Below are 21,486 nucleotides of genomic sequence, written 5' to 3' on the forward strand. Positions count from 1 at the left end.
TATCAGATATTACGAGTAAGAAAGAATGAAAATAAGAATATAATAATAATAAAAAAAAAGAAAAAATCGGAGAAAAAATAAGACCTTTGGTGTACTATGAGTTTCCCTCTATTTGTTGAGGGGTATAGGCAGGCGTGTCAATGGCGTTTTGATTGATATCCGATGAAGGGGGAAGTCAATAACTCCAAATATCTCGGTAAATTGTCGAGAAAGAGTAAAAGATGACAATAGCTAGTAGCAACTATGTCTGATCCAATGCGGATTTTTCTACTTGTTCCTTCCCATCTATTCCCGTCACTCCATCTACATATCTTATTATTATTATCATCATTTTCGGTCGTATATTTGTACAAATCTCTTATCCATATATATTAATATCATACATAGATATAGACATTTATACAAAATGGAATACAGAAGACAGATAGAATAATAGACATTAGACTATTCTATTCTCTCCCTCGATTTCGATATCAGCATAACTCACCCTGTCTTCTATACCCCACCCCCAGCTCCGTCTCTTTGTCTGCATCACCTTATTCTCAGTCTTGTCTGAACTCATCGACGGTTACGCCTAAAATTTTAGCGAACAAAGACCCATAACTTAAACTTACTCAAGTTATTATCTGCCATGATTTTGTGCCTTTAGTTTGTCACATCATAGTTTCTTGGCTCCTAGTCTCAAACTTGTATTAAAACTTTTTTTGTTGATAAATTTATTTATATTGTTGTTGTTTACTAATTATATTTACACACCAACAGTTTTCAATAGTTAGTATATTTAAAAAAAAATAGATGGATGATTAAATTATGAAATTACAGACTCTAAAAATATCACACTGTAAAAAATCGGGAGTGATTATGGGTTTTATTTAAATCCGAATTCACTCCGTCACTCGGAGTTTCGGAATTTATTCAAAAAAACCACATACGGAGTCAATAGGGAGTTTGTTTCCCGTGTAAAAAAAATTTGTTCCAAAAAAGTTCTGCATGTGGAACTTCTAAACATGAGACAGATTAGAACTTTGAATAGAACTTTTTTGGAACGTTAGTAATTTTGATTGTAAAAAAAAAGTTTTTAGGAGTAAATTTAGAGTCAAAAAAGGACGTTCTTAGAATTTTTTATGGACGTTTTTTTTGTTCTATAAAAAATTCAAAAGTAGTGATTTTTTATCTATTTTGGCATGTTTCTAGAACGTCTTTATTCGACAAAAGATGCAGAAATAGTGATTTTGGAATGTTTTGGAATGCCTTTTTTAGTCCATAAAAAAGTCAAAAGTGATGATTCTAGAACTTTTTTAGAACGTCTATATAAAATTCCAAAAAAGTTCCAAAAACGTCCTATTTTGACTCTAAATTTGCTCATAAAATCGTTTTTTTTTTACCATCAATATTACTAACGTTCCAAAAAAGTTCCATTCGAAGTTTTAATCTGTCTCATGTTTAGAAGTTCCATATACGGAACTTTTTTGAAACGAATTTTTTTTACACAGGTTTTCCAGCAGAGTGATTTCGGAGTGAACCGGATTTTATTTATATCCGCTTTCACTCCCGATTTAATCCGCGTTCACTCCAAAAATTTTGTACAGTGCAGACATAATGAGTCTTTAGATATTTTTTTTTAAATTTTATATAGAGGCAAGATGGACGTCTCTGGACAGTTTGAATCAGGCAGAATTTTTTGTAAAAAATTTTTACATCTAAAATCAGCCATAAAAATTTAATTATTAATTAAGATAAATTTTATTTTGATAATTAAATTAATTAATGTATCAAAAAAAAATGTTTTGGAAACTTTTTTAGGTACAGATAAAAAAAATATTATTGTATTGTTATAGAATAAAATGAATAATTTATCTGGCGGAATATAACGTAAATACAAAGATGCTAAATAACACATTCTGAATAGCGCGTTAACGGCATTATAGATTAGAGGGTGCGGTTCGCGAGAACAAACATTACCTAGCAACCGGTTGTTGCACTGAATTCGGTCTCTTTTCTCAGGGTTGTTTTCATCAAAACACTAACTCACATAGTGAATTTTAAACCCAAACATTCGATAGTAAAAGTAAAAGAATAATAACAACAACAATAACAATAAAATACGAGGTTATAACTGTGGAAAATGAATTTTCTGTATTGCGGAAAAAAGTTTTTCCCATTGTCGAAATAATAAATATAAAAGTTTTCGCATTTAGGGTGAGTACTTAAGAATTTTAAAACTTTTAATTTTTATAACTCTTTTTACTTATTTTTTTTTTTTTTTTGTTAATTTTTTTTCCGTAAGAATTTTATTTTTTCGGAGGATAAAGATATTTTGGGTGCGTTAAAATCGCGGGTTATTTATGAGAACGAGACGATGAGAGCGGAGTCTCAATGATCGGGCTTACTAGAACTTTGTCTGTTTTTTATTATTTTTATTTTCATTTTTATTTTTATTATACTAGAGGCTTTTATATTTTTTTTTACCTTGCGGTGATCTTCTTGTAGTATAAAGACCTTGAGTCGAATTTTCTAAGGGGTTAAAACCCCGATGAGGTGCTGAAGGTGCCACGAGTAAGTTACAAACTGACGTAGCGCCACTTTACAACCTCAATTTGCAAGTCAATTTTATTCAGACAATCGATTTTTATTTTTTAAGTTTTTTTTTTTTAAATACTTTATTTGAAAATTTTAAATGTGTATCGAATCTCAAAAATTAATAAGGATTCGAAAGTAAATGTTGATAATTCACTTATTTTATAAAGTTTGAATTATTTTGAAGATTTAAAATATTAAATTTTTATCTCACTTGTGATAAATTACAAAAATTCTTAAAAATGCCACAGCTTAACAACTTATTTGCTTCTAAAAAACTTTCTCTTAATTTTTCAGTACTTGGAATGTAGACGTCATTAATGAATTTATTAACCGTAACTTTGAATTATCCTGCCTTAAATATCCAATAACTTATAATTATGTATATAAAAATTGTAATTTCTCAATTACTATGTAAATAATATTAAAATAAACATAATAGTTAATAAAAGTATTTATTAATTACAAGTAAACTGAAATTACGTTTTGCTAATTCTGTCTCGTTATTTCTGTTCCTTTCATTAAACTCTTAAAATTAAGTTACCTGTGTAAAAAAAAAGTTCAACATTTCAACAATTTCGAACTTTTGTAATACCTCAATATTAATAGAAATACGAATTTGAAAAAATAATAGGATGGAATTGAAAGACGAATTGAAAATTTAATGAAGACGTTTCCAGAAAATTTATTTATTTTTGAAATATCAAAAAGTCTCTTATTAATGATCAGAATTTTCAATTTTCAAGAGATTTTACGGATACCATCAGGAAAGCCTACTAATGAAAGTGGCTTAAGAGCAATGTGGCAAAATGTAAACCGGCTAAAAGAGAAAGTGGCCAAGTATTATAGTGGAACTATACGAAATGTACAAATTATCAACCATCCAACCAATCATTGTGGCTAAATATAAATCGTAACATATCACAAATGTTCTAAATGGAAAAGCGGCAACATATGTAAGTGGCGACTTATATTATAGATACACATAAAATTGATTTTATAGTCATCGAGGCACTATATCATAACGGCTAAGTTTCATTTCAACCGTATATCATCGAAATCGATTGTCGGCGGAAAATCACCCGTCGATATCGTAGATTTGGTAAAAAACATAAACTCAAAAACCTGGGTGTCGGTTGGCCCTACAGGCCAACTTCCCGTTGTTTTCGAGCTCAAAAAGCTCAAAAACATTGGTGTGAATACTTATGCATTTTTTAATTTTTAGGAAAGTTGATGGCCAACAAGCCCTTCGATGGCCGCCTTAACCATCCAAATCGATTCATTAGTTAAAATGTTACATAGAGTTTACATATACAAACACACACACACACACACACACACACACACACACACACACACACACACACACACACACACACACACACACACACACACACACACACACACACACACATACATACATACATAATTACACACGAACACTCGGACATCATTTTGAAAATAGTCATGACTATTCTGCAGAATAGCTTGCGAGAACCTCGAAACGTCGACGCCGGATAAAAAACTCGATTTTCGAAAATCGGAGTACAAACAAGAACTTCTCGAATTTTTGAAAATTTACAATTTTTTTAGCGGGAAGTTAAAAAACCAAAACTTACGTAATCTATTCAGACTGTAATAGGTAGAGAATATAGTTAATTACGTCATTAAAAGTTATATTGAAATACAAAAATATAAAAAACGGTAAAAATTATCACTTCTAAATTTATAAATTTTTTATAAGTCAAACTATTTAACGAGCATTTTCTAAATTATCGAAAACGTTATCACTCGAGTATTATTCCTTTCAATCACCTTTTGTTTTTTTTTTTTTATATAGTTCTACCAGTACAGATTAATTAGGTGGGCAATTGAATTCTTTTAGTTTTAACGGTAAGGTCAGTCATTGCAAGAACGTTTATGCTATCGACTCATTACTATATAGAGTATTATAAATCAATTTATTAATCGCTGTAGGCTTATAAAAAAATTATCTTATCTATTGACTGACCAGTTACAATTTTATAAAAAAATATGATATAATTTCGTTTGAAACGTCGAAATTTTAATCATAACAAGTTTAGTGCAGCTGCAAAACAAGCGCTTTAATCGATTGTGGTATTCTTCGTTGATTGGAGAATCATATGAAAAAAAATGAATAGTAAAATTTTTTTTAAAGTTATCATAGTACTTGAAATAAACTTTCTAGCCGCTTATAATCTTAGTGATGTTTATGAATATGAGAGACGTATGCAGTGCGCAAGCTATGGATCTAAAGTGAGTATGAGTACCAATATTTATAAATATTTTTTTGTTTGCTTCAACTAAACCTTAAGATCCACTATGTGGGTCTTTTATTGGCCACTTTTCAGCCAAGAAAAAATTTTATTATATTTTTGGCTTGAAATTATGTTACCTGGCTAATTAATATTGAAAATTTTTTCAAAAAGTGTCACCCTCATTCCTTACAAGCATGCTGTGCACCAAATAATATCTGCAAAAAACAAGGATGGGGAGCCCACATAACTACTTATTTTTGCCGTTATTCAGGTATCGTTAACTTAAACTAGATGAGAAATCATAAATATCTTAATAATTCGATTGTATAAATTGATTTCGATTTTTACTACAACTTCAGGAAATCTGACAGATCCTTGTCAACGCAATGTCGATTGCTCAGATATTAATAATGCCGAATGCTCTGTTAACAAAATATGTGAATGTAAGAATAATTATATTGACGTGGCGGGTCAAATATGTGCGCCTCTTTTGGGTGGATTCTGCAATATAGATGCTGACTGTGTGCCTACTAATTCTGAATGCATCGATAATAAATGCACATGTCAACTTGCATTTATATCACAATCGATTTATCGATGCATTCCAAGTAAGTCAAAAAAAAAAAAATTATTATTTTTTGTAATAAGCAATAATCAATAACTATATTAATAAATCACTGATTAATTTTATCATTTAAGCCCCATTGGGACTGTCATGTGAAAATACTAGAGATTGTTATCCGAGGGGACATATAATTTGTTCTTCTGATAAAGTATGCTCTTGTAGAGAAAATCATGTCATAAGAAATGATGCAATATGTGCACCACTTTTAGAAGAATATTGTTGGAATGATGAAAGTTGTGCGCCCAATCATTCTATTTGCGTTAATAATACATGTATATGCGAACCTAATTACTCTTCATTACTTAAATACATGTGTACACTGAATTAGTACAATAAATTATATTGAAATTAAAATTTATAACGTAAGTCTAGAACTAATACTCGCGATTGGTTCGCGTCGAAATACGATTCGAGGGTAAATTTCTCATTTTCCAATTTTTTTTTTTATGTTCCTAAAAAATGTGTTGCTGCATTATTTTTTAAATAAGTTTTTTTACACTTCACTGAAACAGTATATTACACACCCAAGACGAAAAATAGGACATTTCAATCAGCATAGGTAATTGCCTACACGGGCCAAAGGCGATCTTCACCAGAAAGTTTGAATTTTTGCCTCTGTTTATGGGAAGAATGGCGCATGCACTAATTTTAATCATTTGTTTTTTCATAAAAGAAATGAACCACTTTCTTCCATCTAAACAAGGCAGGAATTTAAATTTTCGGTGCAGGTACTGTGGAAAATCAAATTACTGATAGTGTTCGAACCAGTCAAAAAAAAACATTAGACCAAAGTTCTTTTTGTGACTTTTTCAAAGTATCCTATTATGCCCCGAGAAATAATATTTACATTGCAATTATTGTAACATGATAACAAGTTCATAAGCAATTAGATATTATAAGCAAAAATGAACATCATATAACTTATTTAATATGCACCATTTACTCATTTGATTAACATTGATTACGTAATACACGAGGCGTTATTATGAATTATGCAGTATCATTTCAATTTATCGCGCGTGTAAGAGCCTTGCACCTTGATAAGTTGTCTGTGTTATCTACCAATCATTGTCTATCTGCTCTTCAGATTGTGACATTGAAAATATGAAAAAAATCTGGGCGTCGGCAATCGACCCGATATGATAAAGTCTAAAGTTGATCAGATTTTGAAATCATTTGGTTCAGTTATTTCGAAGATATTTGCAAAAAAACCGTTTTTCACCATTTCTTCCTCCCGCGATAACTCCCGAACAAATTATCCGATTGAGATGGCTAAGGTGGCAATCGACGCGTTTTGTTAGGTTCTAGAGCTGATTAGATTTTGAAGTCGATCGTATAAGTCGTTTCTGTACAATCAATAAAAAACGAAAAAAAAAAATTTTTTTCCGTAATTCGCCAATATTTTCGAATCTACTTGATCAAATGATCTGACATTTTCAGAAAAGTTGATGGCCAACAAGCTCTTTCGATTGCCGCCTTAACCATCCAAATCGGTTCATTAGTTAAAAAGTTATAAGCCGGTCACACACATACATACACACACACACACACACACACACACACACACACACACACACACACACACACACACACACATCCAGACACTCAGACATCATTCTAAAAATAGTCAGAATAGCTTCCTAGGACCTCAAAACGTCGACATCTGATGAAATTTCGATTTTCGCAAATCGGGGTGAAAACAATAACGTCGCAATTTTTCGAAAATCGTCGATTTTCTTAGCGGGAAGTTAAAAAATTTAAATAATAATTATTAATTTTCTGTAGACTAAAAAATATTAATGTTAATAATTATTTTGATGAAATTTATTGACATTCGAGGGATATATATGCAATGTAAAATTTTATTTTTTAGTCTACAGATAGTTAATAATTATTATTTCAATTTTTTTAGTTTAATTTTGTTTTTTACCAAATCTACGATATCGACGGGTGATTTTCCGCCGACAGTCGATTTCGGTGATATACGGTCGAAATAAAACTTAGCCGTAATGATATAGTGCCTCGATGACTATGAAATCAATTGTATGTGTACCTATAATATATGTCGCCACTTTCATATGTTGCCGCTTTTCCATTTAGAACATTTGTGATATGTTACGGTTTATATTTAGCCACAATGATTGGTTGGACGATTGATAATTTGTACATTTCGTATAGTTTCACTACAATACTTGGCCACTTTCTCTTTTAGCCGGTTTACATTTTGCCACATTGCTCTTTAGCCACTTTCATTAATAGGTTTTCCTGATGATACCCGATTTTCCCATGAGTCTTGTCAGTATGAAATTTCAAAATTCCCGGTTTTTTTTAACTTTTCTAGAATTAGAAATGAATTCAATTGGAGTCGGGAAAATGAGAAAAATTTATAGTTTTTCACCAGGGTTTGTCGGTATGAAAGTTCGAAAAAGTTCAAATTTCGAAATTGTTTCAAATTTTAAAGTTCGGCATATCGAACTTTCTTTTACACGGGTATTACATTTGAAAAAATACTTATTTTTGTGGAACGGGTTTCATGTACACAAAACTCGAAAATTAAGAAGATAAAGAATCAGCAGTAGCAGAAAACATCAGTATCCATAAGAACGAGAGTAAGTAAGTAAGTAATTCATTACAGTCTGCTTGCTTATCTCAAGGACGTTTGATTAAACTTTTCATCACGATAGAACCTCGTAAATTTACTAGACTCACTTTCCACTAAAAAAAAAAATCCGATATCAATACACAAACAGCTTAAGTTAAATAAATAAACAATCTTAAACCCTTCAAGTATTCAAAGTGTTTTTAATTTATTTATCTTTCCCTTAATTTTACTCATTTCTGATCTAATCGCAAATAAATGAAAATATTTGTAACCATAATTAACTTTTATATTTTTCATAAATTAGTTTGTGAAAAATGGAATAGGGGAGGAATGTTTGAGCTTTATTAATTCAAGGCCTTAATAATAATAGCCACACGTAATTATTGCTATAATGCCAGAGTTGTAGAAATAGCGAGGGATATCTTTGGAGAAATGAAAATGCCTTTGTATGAATATGTATTAGAGACATCTGTCGTCTTGTAACCACAATGTCAAGAGACAAAGGGTTTAATGTCGAAAACGGTTTAATATAAAGCGACGAGAATAATTTGGGTATAAAGTGTGATTTGTCATTTAAAACATTATTCTGAATTATTTTGTAAATTTAATCCAGGGAAATTTTTGAATTAAGCCGTTGAAATAATTTCGTTTTTTTTTCAAAAAAAAATTTCAATTGTTATTAATTTAGCAATTCAAAATTTACATTTTATTTTGTTTCTAGCTCGTAATCTCGAGTGGAAGCAGGGGCAAATTGAACCGCGAATTTCCTGCAAGGAAAATCGTCGGGTCGTTCTGATTTTCAAACAACACCCGATGGGGGAGGGATGAAACAGCCTGATTACATGAATCTTATGAAGAACCAGGTGAGGGCAGGCTCCAGTTTCCTCATTGTCCTGAGCCTGATGTGGCAACTGATCAAAAAAATATGGGAACTCTATTATCGAAAGTCTGACCAGGCAACAAGTCGGGCTGAAATTTATTTGCCTGATTGAATACAAGGATCCTTGTCATGAAGAGTCGAACCAGGGAACGAGTCGACAAATTTTTTTTTTTACTAGTCGCCCATTTTACCTCAGTTATTTTTTTCAGGTCTTGATAGGGAACCAAATTCAAATTGGTATCGTCCAAACTGATCAACTTTCCCAATATGCCTTCTCTACAAACCGCAACCATATTTTTTAACAAAACAAAATTTGTTTAGTCTCAAAATCAATTTACTACACTTGCGTCTCATTTTACCCCTCTCTTTATTAATTTACATAAATTAAGATCCAGCTATAAAATTATCAAAACCCTAAAATCAGCAGCCGCAGTGACCATCACTGATAATAAAAATCCTTTTATTAATTTTTGTCACAATTAATTACAGAAGAGAACTACCCAGGGTTTAAAAATAAACTTTTGATAATTATATTAATTTAAAAATATTAAAAATAATAATAACAATATTTTTAATCAGCAAGCGTGAAATGAGAGCTAAAGGACGTTATTTTTTGACTCATCCTTCTTATACAACAGAGTGGCACCCTTTCAACGGTAAATTAAAGATTTTAAGTCTAAAGTAATTAGTCGCTGGACGGGCGTCATCCTCGACGTCGGTAGTGGCAGTTGTCTCTTTTGATGAAGAGGATGAGACGGACAGAGATAGATGGATAGATAGAGTAAGAGCTACTAAAACACTGAGTTTTCATCTCTCTTCCTTCTACAGCTTACTGTTGAATATTGTGAGCTGTCTAAGGCTTTATTGTACTCCGTAGTAATCTCATCATAAAATTCTCAAGTTTTCTTCTCTCTTTCTCTACTCGCAAATATTCTCATAAGCTAATTAACTATCGCCATTTAATTTCCCTTCGTTTATTTACATTTTTTTTTAACGTCAGAAATAGACCGAGTTGTGAAAATTTATCATTAGAATGTGAATTAATCATTTTTTGAAAATTAATTGAATGAATAAATTCAAAGTCTTGTTCACTTTGGAAACTTTGCAAAAACTACAGATAAAAAAATGATAATTTATGCACTGGAATAAGAAACAAATAAAGTACATTAACATTTATATTTGCACCGGGCGCCGATCGTAAGTTACCAGATCCTTCGAAAGCGACTGGTTACTTTTTTTTTTTATTTTCATTATTTTTTTTTCTTTGTCTTTAAACTCTACTTGAATTGCTGATGAGCGATGAGAGAAAGACTTTACAATCTCACAATGAAACTTTTAGGCTGCGTAAGATAAAGTTTTTTGGCTGAGCATTGTATCAACAGTTGTGACTTGGGGAGGATAAAATACTACTAAGAAAGTTAAGTGAGATGAAGAAATAAAAAGCAAAATAGAGATTACGCTGTAAAAAATCGGGAGTGAATACGGATTTTCTTTCAATCCGAATTCACTCCGAGACTCAGTTTCTTTTCAGCGGAGTGATTTCAGAGTGATCTGAATTTTACTTAAATCCGCATTTACTCCGATTCGGAGTTTGAATATTTAAATAAACTCCCCTTCGGAGTAAATTTGACCTCAGCGGGATTAAATAAATAAACAGTCATCCGCTCCGTGTTTAATTTGCGTACACTCCGAAATTTTTTTACAGTGCAGCTGCTTAGAATTTTTACACGCAAAAAAATAAATGATAAATTTTATTTGGAATTTCAATCGATTTTATTGTTTGAACAATAAACCCACATCAAAGAAGGTAATTCATAAATAATATAACATTGACAGCGAAAAAGTATAAGAACCCGAGTCGAAATATTGAACTTACATTTAACTTACGTTAACTTATAGAACTTACATAAGCTTAATGAACTTACATCTTACTTAAATAACTTATTGGGCTTGATTATAACTTGAATGGACTTAAATCAAAATACTGACTTAATTATAACTTATAAGGTATACCTGGAATGGAATTAACCCAAAGTGAACGGTATTTTTTTAGAAAACTACGATAGTGGTCGATTTGTGAGATTGTTGGGAATATTTGTGCCAAAGTTCAACTCTGTAAGCCGAATAATGCAAAAACGGGAGTGTTTTTATCGTTCAACCCACTAAAATCCCCCACAGCCGAAGGGAATTGATTTTGTCCATCTTTTTTAACATTGAATATCTAGATGCCGATTTTAACGTCTAACACTTCCAACTTACGATTCAAAATTTCGACTTGGGAGTAGATTCAAGTTCACTTTGGGTTAATTTTTTTCCAGGTAAGTTATAATTAAGTCAATATATAAGTCGATTCAAGTTATAATCAAGCCCAATACTCTCTAAACATGAATTAGTGAAAATAAGTGAATATTCACTAATTCCAAGTGCAAACCGAACCACTAATTTCAAAAAGTGGTTCGGTTAGCACTCAAAATTAGTGAATATTTACTTATTTAACTTATTCGTGTTTAAAGAGTAAGTTATTTAAGTTAGATGTAAGTTCAAATTAAGCTTATGTAAGTTCTATAAGTTAACGTAAGTTCAATATTTCGACTCGGGAATGATTCTCTAAAATATATTGATATGAAAAAAATAGTCACTCCTGGTCTTTAAATTTTATTGTTTGAAATGATAAAATACGTCATCTTGCCATATAGATATAGACGCGCATCAGTAATACTTTACACAGTAAAAAATATAGTGTATCTGTGTTAAAAACGGTCCGTGTTAAATTTTTTGTGTTGATTATTTTGTGTCAAATCAACACAATTCTTTGTGTTACTTTAAAATTTTCAATCGATCTCTTATTCAACACTTTAAAAGTGTTACCTAGTACAAAAATCGATATTATCAACATTTATTAAGTGTTACTTTAAAATCAACATAAAAAAAGTGTTGAAACGACAGTTGAATTGTGTTAAAAAAAAAGTCTTCTTAAATTTTTAAGAAATTTAATCTTTGAAGTTTTAGTTGAAATTTGGACCGGTAAATTTAAAAAGGGATATTTTGTTTTACCTCCAATAGGAGATATTCCGAACTAACTTACTTATTCACTCGCTCACTCACTCACTAACTATTGATCCCATTCAATTTCAATACTCTATAGCATGTAAGGGTGGATGTTAAAAGGGAGCATGCCGCATTCACGTTGATTTAATTAAGTCCTGGCAAGCTTTATTATATTACGTCGGTATGATCGCACTACTCTGTTGTGCCCATGGATAACGATAAATTATTTTTTTTTTACAAGTTGTATCGAGAGTTACTTTAAAAGCCTATTTGGAGTACAAAGGCTCGAGTGTAATTGGAAAATGAAGAGGAAGAGAAAAAAAAGATAATTATTGAAGAAAAACTGTCGTCTGCAGGTAAATTACAAGTGACGTGAGACTAAAAACTAGTAATTGGAGTCGATAATAAAATTAATGGATATTTGATAATTAATTGGTCCTCTTTTAAAATAAAAACGTAATTGAATTGACAGTAAGACGGATTATAGCTTATGAAGTCATTGATAAGAAATGATATTTTTTAATGTACGTCAATATTAAGAAATATTTATTATTACTTAGTTGGGGAAAAGTATCACTAAAAAATATCATTTTAACCGTAATTTGAAGTTGTTTTTTATTGAAACCGTAAATATTCGTTTTCGACTTAGGAAACTTCAAATTGGGCCGAATTTTAAAATTAGTGGAAAGTTTGTGTGCTGACATCTACCCAAATAACCACAATTTCTTCGCAACTAAGTTATGGAAAAACAGTATCGCTTGATGTATCGTCAAGTTGAGGGTAACATTCGACTACCAAACTATTGGCTTCAACTTTTTTAGAAAGTTGGTGACAATCTGAGGCCGCAATATGACAGCAACTTGACAGAGAAAATTTATGTCAAGTTGTTGGCAACTTTTTACTTGCCCGACTTATTGCATTCACTTTGGCGACAAGTTGCCGTCAACTGTTGCGCACTCTAATGAGTTGTATACCCTGATAGCCAAGTTGAAAAGAAACTGACGTGAATCTACAGCCACAACTGGACACCACGTTGCCCGCAAAAGTTGATACTTCCAAAGTTGATCGACACTTCCTGAGAAAGTAGGTAGCAAAAGTCGGAAATTCAATAAGTTGACGGTAAGTTGCCTCCCATTTTCTCAAGAAACCTGCATTCTAGTTGCGGCTCTATACAGGCGTCAACTTTCTCAGAAAGTGGCGGTAACTTGTAGCCAAAATTTGCAAATGCTAAAGTTGTCGACAGCTTGTCGTCAAGTTGGTCGCAAACTAATGAATACCAACTTTTCTACGAGAAACCCTGATTATCAGGGTATGACAATAGGATGATATTGATAGTTTGAAAATTTCTTCATTATCTATTAGCGATATATTACTGAGCTTGTCGACTGTGGGTAAAATAATTTTCGAACAGAGCTCCGAGAAAGCTAGGATTCACTATTGAGAGGCGCGGGTACATTAATACAATACTGAAATTATGTACATTCTGACCATTTTCGTCGGTCGTGGACGAACTAGTGGCCTGTGGGTATTTTATTCCATATTTCGACCCTCCAAAAGTTCTACTTCAACTGAGCTTCTCTAAGGCATATTTCTTTGAGTGAAGGAATTTTAAACGTCAGAAGTTGATTCAAATCGACTTGACTTGCGCAGAAAAGGCCAAAACTTCAGAAATGGTTTTAAATAGAATAACTACACACTGAAAAATTTCTTTCGACAATAAAATCCGATAATTTACGTTAAGGTGCTTTGACAGCGTCCGGATAGTCAGGATTTGACAGCTGTGGTATCAAAGCATCTGGTTAATTTTTTCATAGGCAGCCAATGTTTCTTTTTTTATCTGCCTATGCACTGACATCTATTAGTTAAAACCTTCACTTCATTACCATTATCTTGCAATGGTAAGAGTTTCATTCAGGATTTCGGTCTTTGGGCAAAGAAGTTCGATCCTGACATAACAAAATTTTTCATATTGACAGCAGTTAATTTATTATCAGTTATCACTTATATTTTCCATTAAAAATATTAAATCTCATTTCTTTATTAAAATATATACCACTTTTTTGATCAGGTATCACATTTTTTTACTTTAGAGAAGTGAAAAAAAATTTCAATTTTTCAATTTCTTTTTTCTAATCAACATTTAAATCGTATCAAATAGTAATCAAAGCAACTCAATTTATATATATATATATATATATATATATATATATATATATATATATATATATATATATATATATGTATATATATATATACCTCCTCTTTATTAATTTATTATGTACGGCCCAAATATTTCATGTAATTTTCAGTGTTAGCAACTGAGTTAGTATCTGATTCATTGTCACGAATGTCTGATCCTTCATTTGAATACAATGTTTTATCGTCAGACATTTGAGAGAATGTATCACTTTTATCAGCTGTAGAGTTTTTATTGCTTCTTTTACTTCTCTTCGAATTACTAAATGGCTTTTTAAATACATCATTGGATTCATCATTTTCCGTGTCATCAAAAGCAGTCGACACTAGCGACGGCGTGTAGGACTGATCTTCTGGTGTTTCTAAAATTTCATCATCATCAACATTTTGTTGGTATGTTTGAAGAGTATCCATCGAAGAAACTGACTGTCGATCATCGATGGCATTTACGTTGATGTCATGTAAAGCCGCCTTCAGTTCTTGTTGTAGTTGTTGTTTTTGTTCTTCTTGGATTGACCTTTCACGGACACTTTCATTGCTTTTAAACACAAATTCTTTCTTAGCAACACTTCGTGCGTCTACTAATTCACCCGGCAATTGTACGTAGTCACGTTGTTTAAAACCTACATATGAGTCAGCAAAATTATTGTTGGGTTGTGAATTATAATCGAAATCATCAACTACTTCAAAAGGACCACCTGAATTTGTAGCGGTCATGAGTAACCCTTGGAAGGGATTAGCGAAGAAATCCATGTCTAATAAATGGTTAAATATTACCAATAACTTTTTTAAATTATTTTCACGTAGAAATTTTTATTCGTTTTGTAAAGATTTTTTGAATCGTCGGATAGATATCGATAATATCTGAGTTAACTCTTGTCTAATAAGAAGCAAAAAATTATAAAAAAATTTATTTGCTTAATTAATAGATCAAATTTGTTGTTTTTTACTGACTATCGCGAATGCTAGGGAATCGAAATATTGAATTGGAAATTTATCTAATTTGCATGAAAGACAAATGATAATAATTTGTTTGTCTGAGGAAATAAATTTCGAACCTCATGAGTCTTTCAATGTAATCATTTGAGTTTATTCTGCAATAATTGTAAGCATGGATTTATTTCTGATGATTCATAAATTGTTCTAGTTATCAGTAAAATGACTGTCAATCTTCCATACCGATTAGAACATTTTACGATAGTCAAATACCACAAGTGACAATGCTTAATTTATTCATCCATATGATAGCAGAGTACAATAAAATTATCTCTGCGCTTTTATTGTGTGCCCTATACTTAAAAAAAAATATCTAAGCAAAAGAAAAAAATTTCTTGGCACAAGAAAAATTTTGCGTTGTGAAATGTGTACGAAAATTACCTTAGGACTGGAAAAAATTTCTTGGGTTGAGTGAAAATTTTTCGCGCCAAAAAATCGTTTTTTTCTGTGTGAGTTTTTTTACGATCTCCACATTTTTTGCCTAATTGAGAATTCGATTCAGCCGTAAAAAAAATTCAGACGTGGGGTAAAATGAGCCTGTTTAAAAAATTTTCAAACTTAATGTTCCAGATTTAAAAATTTTTTTAAACAAATTTAGAGTGACCCAAATCGTTCTATCGTATCCATGTTGCCCCCTCATATACTTATAAAAAAATTTTTGAGGGCACATTATATTTCCCGCTTTGCCATTTAGTTTCTATGCAAAATAACACCCGAAAATTCGAGACGCGAGCAATTTGATGTGTTCTACTATGGGCCCACTAAAAATGACAAAATATATATAAATTTAGAATAGGGTTACCATACATCCTTATAAAGTCTTCCATACTTTCAATGAAGTTTTTAAAATTAGTCTTGACAAGTCGTCTTGCAATAAAATAATCAAGAGATCAACGAATATTATTTATTACAGGTAATTATATTTTAACAATGTCATATAAATATACAGTGATTAATAGACAACTAGTGACATAGAAAATACTACTACTTATGACAACTGTTAGATTACTAGCTGGATGTCTCGTTGAGCCGTCATACGAGTGGTTTTTGCCATTCGTTTTCAATACCTGTTCAATCCATTTTACATAGTACGCAACATTTACATAGAATCCAGGTATTTTAGGACGTGCACATCCTCTACCACCCGATACAATGCCCGTCAGTGAATTTTCGCATACAAATGGTCCACCAGAATCACCCTAAAGATATTTAAATAATTAGTATATTATACAACCAGGGAGGAAAGCAGGACATTTTAGATCGTTTGTAGAATTGCTACCCCCAGTCGAAAGCAAGGTTGACATACACGCGGATTGAGGCGTTTTACCTTCCACCGTAATATGAAAACTATTTTTCACTAGATCTACATCTGAAAGGTTAAATTTTTGCAGCGAGTGGTTATCAGTAGCCGCTACCGATTATTTTTCGGTAACAGCTACCCATTACCGATCGGATGCTGGTACCGATTTCAATCGGTGAAGGCCACCAAAATAATCGGTAGCTATTACCGAAATAATCGGTAGCTATTACCGAAATAATCGGTAGCTATAACCGAGTATTTTGGTAACTGTAACCGATTATTTCGGTTCTATTATTACACATGTGTGCGTGTGTGTGTGTATGTGAGCACACCTGTGTGTGTATGTGTGCGCGCGTGTGTGCATGTGTGCACGCCTGTGTGTGCGCGTCTACGCGAGTGCGTGTGTGTGTGAGTGCGTGTGTGTACGTCTTACATCAAAAAAATCGGTAATAGCTACCGAAGTAATCGGTAACTGCTATCGAAATTATCGGTAACTGCAACCGAAATTATCGGTAACTGTTACCGAAACAATCGGTAGATGCTACCGATTATTTTTTTCAGTGTAGGAAGAACGGCGCATGTGTCAATTTTCATCATTTTTTTTTTCTCTCAAAAGAAGAGATGGACTTCTGTTCCTCTAAACAGGGCAGGAATTTAAACTTTCATTGCAGATATAGTGAAAAGTTTTGATTTTTTTTTTAAATTTATGTTAATAATTAAATAATTTTTACCTGACAAGCGTCCTTACCACCTCCTAAATAACCAGCGCATATCATGCTCGGGTGCATGGTTATAATACCCCACAAAAGTTTGCCACAATAGTTGTAACTTATTAATGGCAAATGTACGAACATGAGTTCTTTGACAATAGTCCGGTTACTCTTAAAAATATTAGATGTTAATTTTTTTCTTTTAATTGATTTGTAAAATAAATTAGCTTAATAACAAAAGTAAGAAATACTTCTCCAGGGAATCCCCAGCCTGAGACTGAGCAGTTTGTTCCTGCTGGAGGCACTCGCTTGGCTAATGGAATTGGTGATACGTATAGTGAAATTAAAAAAGGCGCTTGTAACTATTGGGAAAAGTTTTAAAGTTCAGTATACGTGGAATTGATGCCAAGTTTTTGAGGATATTGTTTACTTACAGATATTAAAGCAATATCGTTAGCGAGATTCAATGTATCGAACCGCGGATTTACGACAAATTGCTCGACATTACGTATTTGCCTGTAGGGTGAATAATACGAGTCTAAATTATTATCACCTGCAACGGCTATTACTGCCCATTTAGGCGTAAGTGAACTACCTCTGAAAAAATAATTTCAAGTTAAAAACGTAATAATTAACAACTGGGGAAAATGATCGAGATTAACGGGATCAGATTAGATCACTTAGGATCTCATTTTTTCAATTTCAGTTCTACATTGATCTCAGTAAACTGAGTCAGATCTACTTAATTTCCTCAATCTCAGTAGACCTAAATTTTTTGTAGAATTAATTTTATATAAGACCATAATTTTTTTTTTTAAATCCAAATTTTGAATTCTTAGTTTGATAATTTGCCTCATGGATTAGCTAAAGGTCTACGTAGATCCCCTATCAAAAAAATCTATGGGACTGCATGGGAACCCATAAGAAATATATGGATTTACGTCAGAATCTATATAAATTATCATTAGAGTGTATAGATTTACATTAAAATTCATGGGTATCTGGATTCCCATACAGGAACTTGATATGCATGTGGGAACCCACATACGAATCTAGGCAGGATTCCCGTGTGGATTTTTTTGATAGGGTCTCCACAAATTTGATTAATGAAAGAATTAGATCTAAATTATTCTTTTTACGTCGTAGTGATTTTACCAGAATCCCAGCAAAAAGTGAGTAAAATGTTGTCAGACACAAAAATCTTACTTGATATTTTTTGAAAGAATTTAATGCTCTACATTGTAAAAGGATAACAATAAATAAAAAAAAATAAGCATTTCAAATGACAAATGTATGATGTAGATATAAATTCAATAAATTACCTAATTATACAATGAGCTGCAGTAACAATCCATCTATCACTAATAATACTAGCCCCACAAAAATGGAGTAATGGAGACCATCGTTTCTGCAACGAAACCATGAATGGGAATTGTCCTTTTCTGGCTTTCTTGCCATTAACTATCCGTTCAGTCCATCTAGCAAATCTATTTTCCAATACCGTCGTATCATTAACGTCTTAATAACACAAAGAGAAAAAAAATATAAAAACTGATAATTGTTAAAGTACACTACAAACTAAAGTACAGTAGAACCTCGTTATAAGACTAGCTCGGGGCTGGAGGGGAAAAAATTCTTGGAATTGAGGTACCCCCACTATTGTGCTTACCAGCGTTTGCGCCCAAACCTCGCTATAAGACTATTGCCGTTTTGCGTTTTATTCATGTATAAGGTTCAATTCTACTCTATTATACAGTGTATCTAGTTTATATATAATCATGAATAAACAGAATTTTGTCGTTTTTTTCTGTTAATTAATTATGTGATAAGGTAAAAGCCCCTATACCCGCTCAGTACCATTAGTCGCTCACTTTAACTGTTTAATGTGTTTTTTTATAATTTTTATAAAGACAAATTTCAACTAAAAAAATTATTATTGATAAATAATTATTTGTGAATTTACATATATTAAAATATAATGTATCAAATTATTTTAGAATAGATTAGAAATTTAAATTAAGTGGCTGTTTTCAAAATCGCGCTCAGCCGGGTATTTTTTACTTTGACATTCATTCCTTAGATTAAATTTAGGTTTCGTCAAATTTTTTGAGAATTGTGGTAACTATATCTTATTAAATATATTTTTAAAATTCATGAAATTTTATATTATGAAAGAATAAAGTAGTATAATTTATAAATTATTTGTCCAAATCAATAAACTTATCATAGTTTAATTGATATTGTCTTCGAGCGACTATAGGGCCATGTGTTGATCGAGTAATGGTACATCACAACTTTTAGTGAGCGACTATGGGTACACTCAAGGACCTTATTTAAAAAATTAATAATAATTAATTATCAACATTATTCTTTAAACTTAAATTTTATTCTAATACTTGAATCTACAAAAAATAACTAAAAAAAAAAAAATATGGTTTTTCATTTTATTCAATCATTTATATTGAGTAATTAAATCTCACTCCAATGAAAAGCGAGCGGGTATAGGGGCTTTTAACTTACCACAAAATTTTAAGTATTCTGTATGAAAATAAATTATTTGATCTAAATCTTTATGTATGTACATTTTATCTCGATTTTAGTCGTAATTGTCGTTAGTCTTATAGCGAAGTTTCGGCGTAAAACTTTTATTGAGTTATTGGTGAGGGAAGCGTTCCGAACGAGTGTCAACAAATTGAAGGGAAGAGTCATAACCCGTAGTCTTATAACGAGGTCCTACTGTATTTATATTTGTTGGTAATAATAAATATCACGTAAATCCAACCAATAAATAAATGATCTAACGTCAAATTTCAAAGGTTATAAAATTAGTTAGGTTACGAAAACAAATAATGAATGATAGTCATAAGTAAATGTTAATTACCGTTGACATAAGACGATCCTGGATTAACTAAAATAACAAACAGACACCACACACTCCAATTCATCGCCGTAAATGAAAGTTATAATTATAATTATTATTTAATAAGTAGTCACTGTTTTTCGTATGATTATTTCAACTTGTTTAATTCGATAACAAGCGATATATTAAAAAGTACCACAGATTGGTTATCAAAACAGTCTATAAAAATATCGCTATAAAGATTATTATCTTTTTTTTTGTTATCGATTATCTGGCATTGATGTGGAAATTCCAAATCAAATTTTTATCATTAGTTCTATCGAAATTTAAAGACATCATTTTATCATTTAAATTTATATATAGACATTTCAGCACTTTAATCAAAAATTTAAAATTCTATTAAATTTTATTATCATTTAATTTTGATTTGAGTTAATTAAGAAGATCACATCCTCAATTTTTTTATAATGGTTACGCCTTATTGGGACGTAATTATCGCTAATTGTTAAAATTTTATTGAGACATTCGTAAGAATGTAGATTGAAAAATAATTTAAAATGCTTCGGAAATTTAAAAGTGGACACTCCAAACACTCATGTTACTATCAAATTTTTTGAGTACTCCCTCCTCTTCGGTACTGTTCTGTCAGTCTTTCCCTACTTCGAGTTTAATTACGATGCTTAGTAGTTTTCAATCATTAGAGACTTAAACAGCTTATATATTGGGGAGAGAGGGGCGAAACAAGCTATCTAAGAAAATAGTAAGTTTTTGAGAACTCAAATACGTTAATTTTTTTTTTTTTTTTTTTTAATGATATTCAAAGTGAATAGAAAATATTTTCAGGTGCCGTTAAAAAAAATTTCATTTTTTGTGGGTAAGATGGGGTACTCTGAAAAAAGGTAAATAGAAAAAATTTCTGGAAATTTAATAAATTTGATTAAATCAAATTTTCTTACAAGTAATTTACATAAAGAAAAATTACTTCTCACATAATTTATTTAACAAGTAAACTTGTCGCACTCAAATTTACTTGTCGCACGCAGATAATCTTTTAAATCACAAAAATGTCGCGGCAACAGTTGAATCAGCAAAAGCTACTTGGAGAATAAAACAGCGAGCACTAAGATAGTACTTATATTGCATTAATGATAAAAAAAACTGTGTTCAATTCGTGCGGTGTTGTCGATTGTTCACGAGAGCGAAGTTGAGCGCACGAACGAAGTGAGTTAGCTCCCTTAGCGCCCTAGTTGTACAATATACTAATACATTATCTTTTAGTCTCAGTTTACAAAATATATTTTTTTCATACTTCAAAAAATATTAGATGATTGTAAAGATCATTAAACTTGTTTTTTAATCAATTTTTTCAGCTCGTTTGTACTTAATTTTTTTTCTAGAGTAATTATTTATTGC

The 21,486-nt window shown here is 31.4% G+C and overlaps 3 protein-coding genes across 3 annotated transcripts; 1 reads left to right on the forward strand and 2 right to left on the reverse strand.

Annotated features, from left to right (window-relative positions):
* The first annotated feature begins 4,679 nt into the window (after window positions 1-4,679).
* LOC130671961 (epidermal growth factor-like protein) lies at window positions 4,680-5,809 on the forward strand. Its single transcript, XM_057476114.1, has 4 exons — window positions 4,680-4,854; window positions 5,028-5,127; window positions 5,216-5,464; window positions 5,556-5,809. The coding sequence occupies exons 1-4, from the start codon at window positions 4,732-4,734 to the stop codon at window positions 5,807-5,809; spliced, it is 726 nt and encodes a 241-aa protein (XP_057332097.1). The 5' UTR covers window positions 4,680-4,731.
* An 8,427-nt stretch (window positions 5,810-14,236) lies between these two features.
* Window positions 14,237-15,101, reverse strand: LOC130670982 (uncharacterized). Its single transcript, XM_057474633.1, has one exon. The coding sequence runs from the start codon at window positions 14,958-14,960 to the stop codon at window positions 14,286-14,288; it is 675 nt and encodes a 224-aa protein (XP_057330616.1). The 5' UTR covers window positions 14,961-15,101; the 3' UTR covers window positions 14,237-14,285.
* A 999-nt stretch (window positions 15,102-16,100) lies between these two features.
* Window positions 16,101-20,263, reverse strand: LOC130670942 (trypsin-2-like). Its single transcript, XM_057474584.1, has 6 exons — window positions 20,095-20,263; window positions 18,536-18,731; window positions 17,648-17,810; window positions 17,465-17,575; window positions 17,235-17,384; window positions 16,101-16,402 (listed from the first exon to the last, which is right to left on the reverse strand). The coding sequence occupies exons 1-6, from the start codon at window positions 20,156-20,158 to the stop codon at window positions 16,121-16,123; spliced, it is 966 nt and encodes a 321-aa protein (XP_057330567.1). The 5' UTR covers window positions 20,159-20,263; the 3' UTR covers window positions 16,101-16,120.
* Window positions 20,264-21,486: the final 1,223 nt, after the last annotated feature.

Source organism: Microplitis mediator, chromosome 7 (genome assembly GCF_029852145.1).
Source record: "Microplitis mediator isolate UGA2020A chromosome 7, iyMicMedi2.1, whole genome shotgun sequence".
Classification (NCBI taxonomy): Eukaryota; Metazoa; Arthropoda; class Insecta; order Hymenoptera; family Braconidae; genus Microplitis; species Microplitis mediator.

Excerpts from the sequence above, each read along its gene's own strand:
- LOC130670942 (XM_057474584.1), bottom strand. The coding sequence starts at position 20,158 with ATGAATTGGAGTGTGTGGTGTCTGTTTGTTATTTTAGTTAATCCAGGA. Across the intron at positions 17,811-18,535 it reads GCAGCTCATTGTATAATTAG|AGGTAGTTCACTTACGCCTA; the intron begins GTAATTTATTGA and ends TTATTTTTTCAG. Across the intron at positions 17,385-17,464 it reads GCTGGGGATTCCCTGGAGAA|AGTAACCGGACTATTGTCAA; the intron begins GTATTTCTTACT and ends AATATTTTTAAG.
- LOC130670982 (XM_057474633.1), bottom strand. The coding sequence starts at position 14,960 with ATGGATTTCTTCGCTAATCCCTTCCAAGGGTTACTCATGACCGCTACA.
- LOC130671961 (XM_057476114.1), top strand. The coding sequence starts at position 4,732 with ATGAATAGTAAAATTTTTTTTAAAGTTATCATAGTACTTGAAATAAAC. Across the intron at positions 5,128-5,215 it reads TTATTTTTGCCGTTATTCAG|GAAATCTGACAGATCCTTGT; the intron begins GTATCGTTAACT and ends CTACAACTTCAG. Across the intron at positions 5,465-5,555 it reads GATTTATCGATGCATTCCAA|CCCCATTGGGACTGTCATGT; the intron begins GTAAGTCAAAAA and ends TTATCATTTAAG.